At 47.6% G+C, this 12,063-nt stretch overlaps 1 protein-coding gene across 3 annotated transcripts in view; it reads left to right on the forward strand.

Moving 5' to 3' along the window:
* Window positions 1–12,063, forward strand: part of LOC121571388 (histone-lysine N-methyltransferase 2B-like) — a 72,448-nt gene that overhangs the window by 40,935 nt on the left and 19,450 nt on the right. For all 3 annotated transcript variants that reach the window (XM_041882802.2, XM_045221907.1, XM_045221906.1), the window contains 6 exons: window positions 2,748–2,824; window positions 3,087–3,271; window positions 3,579–3,676; window positions 10,940–11,074; window positions 11,453–11,611; window positions 11,838–11,955. In XM_041882802.2, coding sequence (XP_041738736.2) covers window positions 2,748–2,824; window positions 3,087–3,271; window positions 3,579–3,676; window positions 10,940–11,074; window positions 11,453–11,611; window positions 11,838–11,955 — 772 coding nt within the window. The remainder of the gene's footprint in view (window positions 1–2,747; window positions 2,825–3,086; window positions 3,272–3,578; window positions 3,677–10,939; window positions 11,075–11,452; window positions 11,612–11,837; window positions 11,956–12,063) is intronic.

A 12,063-nucleotide genomic window follows, 5' to 3' on the forward strand; every position in this document is an offset into this window, starting at 1 on the left:
GTAGACCTGCACCAGGCTGGTAAGCAGCTTGGTTTGAAGAAATCAACTGTGGGAGCAATTATTAGGAAATGGAAGACATACAAGACCACTGATAATATCCCTCGATCTGGGGCTCCACGCTAGATCTCACCCCGTGGGGTCAAAATGATCACAAGAACGGTGAGCAAAAATCCCAGAACCACACGGGGGGACCTAGTGAATGACCTGCAGAGAGCTGGGACCAAAGTAACAAAGCCTACCATCAGTAACACACTACGCCGCCAGGGACTCAAATCCTGCAGTGCCAGACGTGTCCCCCTGCTTAAGCCAGTACATGTCCTGGCCCGTTTGAAGTTTGCTAGAGTGCATTTGGATGATCCAGAAGAGGATTGGGAGAATGTCATATGGTCAGATGAAACCAAAATATAACTTTTTGGTAAAAACTCAACTCGTCGTGTTTGGAGGACAAAGAATGCTGAGTTGCATCCAAAGAAAACCATACCTACTGTGAAGCATGGGGGTGGAAAAATCATGCTTTGAGGCTGTTTTTCTGCAAAGGGACCAGGACGACTGATCCGTGTAAAGGAAAGAATGAATGGGGCCATGTATCGTGAGATTTTGAGTGAAAACCTCCTTCCATCAGCAAGGGCATTGAAGATGAAACGTGGCTGGGTCTTTCAGCATGACAATGATCCCAAACACACCGCCCGGGCAACGAAGGAGTGGCTTCGTAATAAGCATTTCAAGGTCCTGGAGTGGCCTAGCCAGTCTCCAGATCTCAACCCCATAGAAAATCTTTGGAGGGAGTTGAAAGTCTGTGTTGCCCAGCGACAGCCCCAAAACATCACTGCTCTAGAGGAGATCTGCATGGAGGAATGGGCCAAAATACCAGCAACAGTGTGTGAAAACCTTGTGAAGACTTACAGAAAACGTTTGACCTGTGTCATTGTCAACAAAGGGTATATAACAAAGTATTGAGAAACTTTTGTTATTGACCAAATACTTATTTTCCACCATAATTTGCAAATAAATTCATTAAAAATCCTACAATGTTATTTTCTGGATTTTTTCTTTCTAATTTTGTCTGTCATAGTTGACGTGTACCTATGATGAAAATTACAGGCCTCTCATCTTTTTAAGTGGGAGAACTTGCACAATTGGTGGCTGACTAAATACTTTATTTCCCCACTGTATATATATATTTTTTCCTTCTTTTTTTTCTTCTTAAAAACCTGAGTATTCAGACCCTTTGCTATGAGACTTGAAATTGACCTCAGGTGCATCCTGTTTCCATTGATCATTACATTTACATTTACATTTTAGTCATTTAGCAGACGCTCTTATCCAGAGCGACTTACAGGAGCAAGTAGGGTTAAGTGCCCTGCTCAAGGGCACATCGACAGATTTTTCACCTAGTTGGCTCGGGGATTAGAACCAGCGACCTTTCGGTTACTGGCACAACGCTCTTAACCACTAAGCTACCTGCCTCCCCATCATCCTTGAGATGTTTCTGTAACTTGATTTGGTGTCCACCTGTGGTAAATTCAATTGATTGGACATTATTTGGAAAGCACACAGTGCATGTCGGAGCAAAAACCAAGCCAAGAGGTCGAAGGAATTGTCCGTAGAGCTCCGAGACAGGATTGTGTCGAGGCACATATCTGGGGAAGGGTACCAAAAAATGTCTGCAGCGTTGAAGGTCCCCAAGAACACAGTGGCCTCCATCGTTCTTAAATGGAAGAAGTTTGGAACCACCAAGACTCTTTCTAGAGCTGGCCGCCTGACCAAACTGAGCAATCGGGGGGAGAAGGGCCTTGTTCAGGGAGGTGACCAAGAACCCAATAGTCACTCTGACACAGCTCTAGAGTTCCTCTGTGGAGATGGGGGAACTTTCCAGAAGGACAACTATCTCTGCAGCACTCCACCAATCAGGCCTTTGTTTTAGTGGCCAGACAGAAGACACTCCTCAGTAAAAGGCACATGACAGCCCGCTTGGAGTTTGCCAAAAGGCACCTAAAGGACTCTGACCATGAGAAACAAGATTCTCTGATCTGATGAAACCAATATTGAACTCTTTGGCCTCAATGCCAAGCGTCACGTCTGGAGGAAAGCTGGCACCATCCCTATGGTGAAGCATGGTGGTGGCAGCATCATGCTGTGGGGATGTTTTCAGCAGCAGGGACTGGGAGACTAGTAAAGTACAGAGATCCTTGATGAAAACTTGCTCCAGAGCGCTCAGGACCTCAGACTGGGGCGAAGGTTCACCTTCCAACAGGACAACGACCCTAAGCACACAGCCAAGACAACGCAGGAGTGGCTTCCTGATAAGTCTCTGAATGTCCTTGAGTGGCCCAGCCAGAGCCCAGACTTTAACCCAATTGAACATCTCTGGAGCGACGCTCCCCATCCATCCTGACAGAGTTTGAGAGGATCTGCAGAGAAGAATGGGAGAAACTCTCCAAATACAGGTGTGCCAAGCTTGTAGCGTCATACCCAAGAGGACTCAAGGCTGTAATTGCTGCCAAAAGTGCTTCAACAAAGTACTGAGTAAAGGTTCTGAATTCTTATGTAAATGTTATATTTCAGTTTTGTATTTTGTATAAATGTACAAACATTTCCAAGTCTGTTTTTGCTTTGTCATCATGGGGTATTGTGTGTAGATTGAGGGAAAAAAACTATTTAATCAATTTTAGAATAAGGCTGTAAAATGTGGAAAAAGTCAAGGGGTCTGAATACTTTCTGAATGCACTGTATCTATGTCCTTTCAGTTGCTGGAGGAGACTTTCAGTTGGTTTCATAGCCAGGATCAGAAAATGTGGGACCCAATCTCCAAAGATTTCCCAAGGTAAATGGATACACTATGTGTAGACAGTATGACTGTGTATGTTGTCGATTTTGACCGACGGATATTGTTGTTCTTTCTCACATTTCTGCCAAGAAGATAAACGAGCGAATCTCCCTGACCAAACCAACTATGACAATAAATAGTTTTACCTTCATAAAGATAAAGCAAGCATAGAATAATTATTTTTGAAAAGCTAGCAAAGAATACTTGTTCAAAAAAGCTCTGTGCTGAACAAGTCTCCCCCCCCTTTCTTCTGTCTCAGTGGTATGCTCCCTGAGGCAGTTCTTCCTCCCTCTAAGGAGCACAGCTATGCACAGTGGCTGGAGAGGACGTACCAAGTTACCAGGGGTGCAGATTACCTCCAGCAGGGGAACCGCGTCCCTCCCCCATACTCAGTCACCACCTATCAGTCCCGGGCTCTGGAGGGCCTCCCACTCAAATCCCAAGGTATGGAGTCTTTGGTTTGTGTCCCAAATAGGGGGTCTGGTCATAGGCATAGGGCTCCGGTCAACAGTAGTGCACTATATAAGGAATAGGGTGCCATTTGGGACAAAGCCTATCTATCACTCCCTCTGTAAGCCTATGTCCTGGTCTCAAAGCAGACATGTAACCCTATTCACCGGCACACAAAATGTTTGTTGTGTGTAAAGTAATTGAGTGGAAGGACTGATGGTGATCTCGCTTTTTACTTCATCCTAACAATGTGAATGATCAATTATATGATTGATGAATGTGTTTGGTCTATCTGGTGTAGGTACAAATGGTGCTCTAACCAGGGCCCTGGAACTCGACTGGACCAAAGATGAGAGGCAGTGTACACTCTGCCAACAGTTTGGCGACGCCACACCCAACGTGAGTTTCCCTCCCCCCTCTGTACTGATCCCACACAGTAATTGTATTGATAAGGAGACGGGACACCATTGTGTTAGCTTCAGAATTTTTTTTACTAAGATAAAACCATACATAGAGCATTATGGGTACCGTAGTACAGTTTTTCTCAACTCCGGTCCTTGAGTACCTCAAACAGAACGTAACTTTATGACTAACTACTTCCCTGAAGGAGGGAAATGAGGAACAACATACTATGGGGGGAGTCGCGCACTCGTTACTTCGGTTGAAGGATCTACAATCACGCCTAACAAGGCCAATGAAATCCGCACCTTGCTGGAAGCCCTGCCTTCCACAGGTGATAAGCATGAGGCTTGGATTAATTCCTTCACTGAGCCCAGGAACGGGCAGTGCGGGGACAAACAGGAGTTGTACCTCTTTCCCACCTTCAGGGAACAGTTGTTATAGTCAAAATGTTACGTTCCCTTTAATTCAGTCAACTTCAGTACAACATACTATGGGGAAATATAATCACGCCCCAAGCTGACCAACGGATACTAAATGAAACTGCCCATGGCAGACCACCCCGACCTGACCCCGCGAGATTCTGCATTTTGGGTATTGTGCAAACGGCACGCTGCTTAGTGACTTTCCCCTGTCCCAGCTGTAAGCACACTGGGCTACACTGGGAGCAGTGACATCCAAGCAATAAAACCTCACAAAAGTATGTGGTGATGCTCAACTCACTGCAGCACAAATATATCCTACACTCAACCCTTTAAACAATGCCGGACTCCTGGTGGAGTGGGCGCATACACCGCTAGTTAACCCTTGCCCCTTGCTGCAATATGCCGTGGAGATAGCCTCCACAATCCAGTGGAAGAGACGCTGCTTAGGGAGTGCCCTGCCACGAGCTGGATTAGCAAAATAGACAAAAAGCTGGTCACATAACCAGATATCCCGGGTCCATTCGATGTACATGCGTAAAGCTTGCACCGGACACAGGGCATTTAACCTCTGTTGCTCTTCAGAAGCAAAAGGAGTAGGTGAAAATGGAAATGGCTCAAAGCTAAGGACCTGTAGGACATAGCCATGACTTTCGGGGTGAAGGCCGCATTTGGACGCAACGTCACCTTAGAGTGGCCCGGGGCGAACTGAGTACAGGACGTGTGTACCGATAACATGTTTAGCCAAAGTCATGAGCAGGGAGATTTTGTAGTAGAGGATCAGGGCCAAGTCCCATGTGGGCGCAATTGGTTTAGAGACCAGTCTGAGACAACCGCACAACCAGGATCCTGGATCCGACATAGAAACCTCTCTGATTACCTGTGTCTGGAGACGGGAGGTTATTCCCTCCCTCAAAACGGGCACTGAGGCCTCAACAGTCGACCTGATGACGTCACTGAAGCGTGGGGGACGTGCAACAAGTTGTAGCCTGTACCCCGACGTCACTGTTCGCATGATCCATAGCAAAACTGTGCATGCACCCCATTGTTTGTAGCCAACAGCGAGCCTCCCGTTAAGTGCCATTTGAAGGGGCGGTACGCCACCATATGGACTGGGAGAGATTTTGTTATTTTTCCCTTTCCAACACTCTCGACCACCGTGTGTCTGAATGTGGATAAGGGACACTTTTCATTGTACACACACGTGGGAGACGCAACACTTTTGACACTCGTGAACACTGTGGAACTTTGGGTTGACACAACTGTGTTTATGTGCCAAGGTTTGCCTGAAGCCAGGTCCACTCTGGGATCGGGGGCTCCGGCAATAGGTGAAGTACCCCGATTGGCATTGCCCCTTGGGGGTACTTCTGTCACAACGAGCCTCACTCAGTTTAGGCAGTAAGATGCGTCCCAGTAACCGACTGGCACCCAGCATTGGACCGCACGCATAAAAATAGATCCAGGGGAAAACCACTATCGTGACGGTTATCATACCAGTCATAGTTACCAGTGCCACGACATCTTTGAACCCAGCTGGAAAAGGGACAGACAGCTCTGAAAAACTGACCCCTTCTGTGGTAACAGACGGGGCGATTCGTAATTGAATGTAATTTCCAGGAATGAAACCCATAACCTGTATCACTAAGCACCTCATGGGGACTAGTGAGCTACAGCAGGAATCGGCAATGAATCCCAATGAGCCACCTATGGGGGAGTGCCCCCTTGTGGACTGAGAGCGAATCGCCCAACTTATTACTCTCACCCTGGGGAGATTGATATACCCCTTGAACCCTGTGAACACCAAGGAACGCGGGGTAACAGAGGGTGGTTTAAACATGAACAAGCTTCCAAACTAATAATTACAGCGCCGGAGAAGATGGCTGCCGTTTTACAGCCCTCTAACCAATTGTACTATTATGTGTGTTTTTCCGCGTTATTTGTAATTTATTTTGTACATAATGTTTATGCCATCGTCTCTTATAACCAAAAAGAGCTTCTGGATATCAGGACAGCGATTACTCACCTCGCATTGGACGAAGACTTTTTCTTCAACGAGTCGGACGCGAAGGATATTCTACAGACACCCGGCAAGGCCCAGATCCCCGTCATTCGCCTGAGGAAGAGACGGAGATATCGTGGGACGTAGGTCGGGGTGCCTTGTGAGGATCCGACGGCGAGCGAGTAAACTGCCTCTCCCATCAATACTATTAGCCAACGTTCAATCTTTTGAGAATAAAATTGACGATTTAAGATTACGGTTATCCTACCAACGGGACATTAAAAACTGTAATATCTTATGTTTCACGGAGTCGTGGCTGAACGACAACAATGATACCATTCAGCTAGCAGGCTACACGCTACATCGGCAGGACAGAACGGCTGGCTCCGGTAAGACAAAGGGTGGCGGTCTCTGTATATTTGTAAACAACAGCTGGTGTACAAAATCAAATACTAAGGAAGTCTCGAGGTTTTGCTCGCCTGAGGTAGAGTATCTTATGATAAGCTGTAGACCACACTATTTACCAAGAGACTTTTCAGCTATATTTTTCATAGCTGTCTATTTACCACCACAAACCAATGCTGGCATTAAGATTGCACTGAATGAGTTGTACAAGGCCATTAATCAACAGGAAAACGCTCATCCAGATGCAGCGCTCCTAGTGGCCGGGGACTTTAATGCAGGGGAAACTTAAATCCGTTCTACCTAATTTCTACCAGCATGTCAAATGTGCAACCAGAGGGAAAAAAACTCTAGACCACCTTTACTCCACACACAGAGACGCATACAAAGCTCTCCCTCGCCCTCCATTTGGCAAATCTGACCATAACTCTATCCTCCTGATTCCTGCTTATAAGCAAAAACTGAAGCAGGAAGCACCAGTGATTCGGTTAATAAAAAAGTGGTCAGATGACGCAGATGCCAAGCTACAGGACTGTTTTGCTAGCACAGACTGGAACATGTTCCGGGATTCTTCAGACAGCATTGAGGAGTACACCACATCAGTCACTGGCTTCATCAATAAGTGCATCGATGATGTCGTCCCCACAGTGACCGTACGTACATACCCCAACCAGAAGCCATGGATTACAGGCAACATCCGCACTGAGCTAAAGGGTAGAGCTGCCGCTTTCAAGGAACGGGACTCTAACCCGGAAGCTTATAAGAAATCCCGCTATGACCTCCGACGAACCATCAAACAGGCAAAGAGTCAATACAGGTCTAAGATTGAATCATACTACACTGGCTCTGACGCTCGTCGGATGTGGCAGGGCTTGAAAACTATTACAGACTACAAAGGGAAGCACAGCCGCGAGCTGCCCAGTGACACAAGCCTACCAGACGAGCTAAACCACTTCTATGCTCGCTTCGAGGCAAGCAACACTGAAGCATGCATGAGAGCACCAGCTGTTCCGGACGACTATGTGATCACGCTCTCCGTAGCCGATGTGAGTAAGACTTTTAAGCAAGTCAACATTCACAAGGCCGCTGGGCCAGACGGATTACCAGGGCGTGTACTCCGAGCATGTGCTGACCAACTGGCAAGTGTCTTCACTGACATTTTCAACATGTCCCTGACCGAGTCTGTAATACCAACATGTTTCAAGCAGACCACCATAGTCCCCGTGCCCAAGAACTCTAAGATAACCTGCCTAAATGACTACCGACCCGTGGCACTGACGTCTGTAGCCATGAAGTGCTTTGAAAGACTGGTCATGGCTCACATCAACAGCATAATCCCAGAAACCCTAGACCCACTCCAATTTGCATACCGCCCCAACAGATCCACAGATGATGCAATCTCTATCGCACTCCACACTGCCCTTTCCCACCTGGACAAGAGGAACACCTACGTGAGAATGCTATTCATTGACTACAGCTCAGCATTCAACACCATAGTGCCCTCTAAGCTCATCACTAAGCTAAGGATCCTGGGACTAAACACCTCCCTCTGCAACTGGATCCTGGACTTCCTGACGGGCCGCCCCCAGGTGGTAAGGGTAGGTAACAACACATCTGCCACACTGATCCTCAACACGGGGGCCCCTCAGGGGGTGCGTGCTCAGTCCCCTCCTGTACTCTCTGTTCACCCATGACTGCATGGCCAGGCACGACTCCAACACCATCATTAAGTTTGCCGACGACACAACAGTGGTAGGCCTGATCACCGACAACGATGAGACAGCCTATAGGGAGGAGGTCAGAGATCTGGCCGTGTGGTGCCAGGACAACAACCTCTCCCTCAACGTGACCAAGACAAAGGAGATGATTGTGGACTACAGGAAAAAAAAGAGGACTGAGCACGCCCCCCATTCTCATCGACGGGGCTGTAGTGGAACAGGTTGAGAGCTTCAAGTTCCTTGGTGTCCACATCACCAACGAACTATCATGGTCCAAGCACACCAAGACAGTCGTGAAGAGGGCACGACAAAGCCTATTCCCCCTCAGGAGACTAAAAAGATTTGGCATGGGTCCTCAGATCCTCAAAAAATTCTACAGCTGCACCATCGAGAGCATCCTGACTGGTTGCATCACCGCCTGGTATGGCAACTGCTTGGCCTCTGACCGCAAGGCACTACAGAGGGTAGTGCGTACGGCCCAGTACATCACTGGGGCAAAGCTCCCTGCCATCCAAGACCTCTATACCAGGCGGTGTCAGAGGAAGGCCCTCAAAATTGTCAAAGACTCCAGCCACCCTAGTCATAGACTGTTCTCTCTGCTACCGCACGGCAAGCGGTACCGGAGTGCCAAGTCTAGGTCCAAAAGACTTCTCAACAGCTTCTACCCACAAGCCATAAGACTCCTGAACAGCTAATCATGGCTACCCGGACTATTTGCACTGCCCCCCCACCCCATCCTTTTTACGCTGCTGCTACTCTGTTAAGTATTTATGCATAGTCACTTTAACTCTACCCACATGTACATATTACCTCAACTACCTCAACTAGCCGGTGCCCCCGCACATTGACTCTGCACCGTTACCCCCTGTATATATAGCCTCCCTACTGTCACTTTATTTTACTTCTGCTCTTTGTTTTTCTCAACACTTTTTTTTGTTGTTGTTTTATTCTTACTTTTTTTGTTTAAAATAAACGCACTGTTGGTTAAGGGCTGTAAGTAAGCATTTCACTGTAATGTCTGCACTTGTTGTATTCGGCGCATGTGACCAATAAAATTTGATTTGATTTGATTTGATTTAGTTGTGCTTCTGTGAGACTGTATAGCCTAGGTGAAGCCCTGCCCCTTATGGACACAGGGCTCCAGCAATGTCTGACGTAGCACCCCGTTTGGCTGTAACCAAATGTGGTGGCACTGACATCACAGTAATATTTTTGTGGTGGGGCTCACCGGTCAATCAGACACGTGCTAAGGCCCCTCGCTCTGAGGTTACCCGAGCCAAGTGCTCGGAGGCTGCTTCCTCATCTGAGGTGCCTGCATGCCCCGCTTCCTCCACTCCCTCCAACTCCAAGAATTTGAAATAGGAATGTCATTGCCATATTGCCGGGGGAAAGCTAGGAAGCTTCATTTGCCGGAAGTTATGCATGCTAACTGATGTTAGCCATGATAAGGCTTCTAGTCTAAGCTAGGCTAGCTAGCCTCTTTGACTGCAACACGGTCCATTTTAGAATAACCAAGCGACTTAACACTGGCTACGTACACTAAACAAGAGAGCTACCCAAGCAATTGCACCATTAGGAAGCCGGAATAGCTGGCAGTAGCTAGCTCGCCTTTGCACGTTAGCTAACCTGGCTAGCATGCTATGCAGCACTTGTTAGCTAGCCTGGTCTCGAAAGTCTATGTAGGACCGGATCACTGAGGTGGGACCAGGACCCTTCTGGGAAGAGAGGCAAGCGGTGCTTAATCAAGGCACACACAGGCAGCGGGGGGATATCCACAGAACCTGGTCACCCTCTCTCTTCGAGTAGCCTCCCATAACTGGCAACAGAGCGCACAGGAACCGGGAGACATTCAACCCGACCAACTACCCAACCCATCTCCGCGTTCCGCAACTCCGACTTAGTCGAGGTACGGGCACCCGGGAGAGGAAGTCATTATCGGAACCACCAAGCCCAGCCGTCCCCTAGTCTCGCACACAAACTGATTCGAGCGAGGGCAGCCTGCGCATGTGCCGAGACAGAAGACAACAAACATGGGTATCTTTTAATTAATTGGGGGCATGGTCGCGAACCTGAAACTGGCTTGTTATTCTTTGTCGTTTCGGTCTCGTTAGCCATCTTACCTATTGCTGAAGCCAGACCAAGCAATTAGAAGAATAACTAATTGTTTGTATGGTTCTCATAAGTTTCCTAATCATAAACTTCAGCACACAACGTCCAGGGGGTGAGCACGCTCTACAACTAAGGGACAGTTTAGTTGGCGCAACGTAAGTCAGTCTCGTGTTCCAATTGTTTGTTTTTGTACCGTGAAATGTTCCTGTTCACACCAAGGTGGAGAGCGGAATAATTCCAAGAATGGAAGGAGGGGCATCCAGCGAGCCGTATATTTCATTGGCCTTGTCGGGCGTGATTGTAGATCCTTCAACCGAAGTCGCGAGAGTGCGACTCCTCCATAGTGTGTTGTACCAAAGTTGACTGACTGAAAGGCATTTTTGTTGTAGCCGTACACCCGATTTTAAATTAGTCAACTAATCATCAAGTACTTGACTAGTTGAGTTACGTGTGTTCTATGCGGCTATTCTGTTTGGGGGTACTCAAGGATTGGAGTTGTATAACACTTCTGTAGGACATTATACCCACAGTAATGGTATTAGCAGCTATTCAGACATCCCAGAATGTTGTCTCAGGTCCACTCTAAATGTGAATGTCCTCATTTTTATTGAAGGACGCGGGCAGGCTCCTGTACCTGGGGCAGAACGAGTGGGCCCACGTTAATTGCTGCCTGTGGTCTGCTGAGGTGTACGAAGACAACGGAGCTCTACTCCAAGTACACAGTGCTGTCTCCAGGGGGCGCCACATGGTAAGAATGCGTAGACATCACCATAGTTGCGCCTCAAATGGCACCCTGTTTCCTATAAAGTGCAATACTTTTGACCAGGGCCCAAATTGGACTATGTAGGGAATAGGGTGACATTTTGGACACTTCCCACATCAAAGCTGGAGTACATCCTTACCCAATAGGCTTTGTATTCAGGCATAAGTGTGCAGTTGCCCATTTTTTAAACATTGTAATAAAATAAAATCAACTTTATTGTTCCAAAGATAGAATTGTCTTGTCAGGTCTGCTATGTCCATTTAGTTATAATGAGAATGTTTACTCTTCAGGGAGTTTTCTGCTAGTCGTTCTCATTCTCTGTTTTCTTTCCTCTTCTACTCATTCCACCTTTCTTCCCTACAGCGCTGTGAGCGTTGTGGCCAGGCGGGGGCGACGGTGGGCTGCTGTCTCTCATCCTGTCAGAGTAACTACCACTTCATGTGCGCCCGCGCCCGCAACTGTGTCTTCCAGGAGGACAGGAAGGTCTTCTGCTCCAGGCACCGCGATCTCGTCAGTGAGAAGGTGAACTTTTATGTATGGACTAATGAGGCATACACACACAGAAACAAACAGTCATCTTTCCAATGGTGAGCACCTCCACTTTAACTGTGACTTGTCAGCGGCATCCAAACTTCACACCTGGTGGCTTATTGTGTAGCGTTAGGGCCTATGTTATGTCTCCGGACACACACACACATACACACACCTACGTCTCAGGATTTACAGGCCCGTTTCCGCTCCTCTCCAGATGGTGTATGGGAATGGGTTTGAAGTTCTCCGGCGGGTCTACGTGGACTTCGAAGGGATCAGCCTCCGTAGGAAGTTTCTGACTGGCCTGGAGCCAGAGTCTATAAATATGACCATTGGTGAGTATGTGTACATCCCCAATGGCACTCTATTCACTATTTAGTGCACGGCTTTTAACCCTTTACACTCGTGGGAATTAGCCTATATGGATAGGGCTAAATTGAAAT

This window comes from Coregonus clupeaformis, chromosome 8, assembly GCF_020615455.1.
Source record: "Coregonus clupeaformis isolate EN_2021a chromosome 8, ASM2061545v1, whole genome shotgun sequence".
In the NCBI taxonomy this organism is placed as follows: domain Eukaryota; kingdom Metazoa; phylum Chordata; class Actinopteri; order Salmoniformes; family Salmonidae; genus Coregonus; species Coregonus clupeaformis.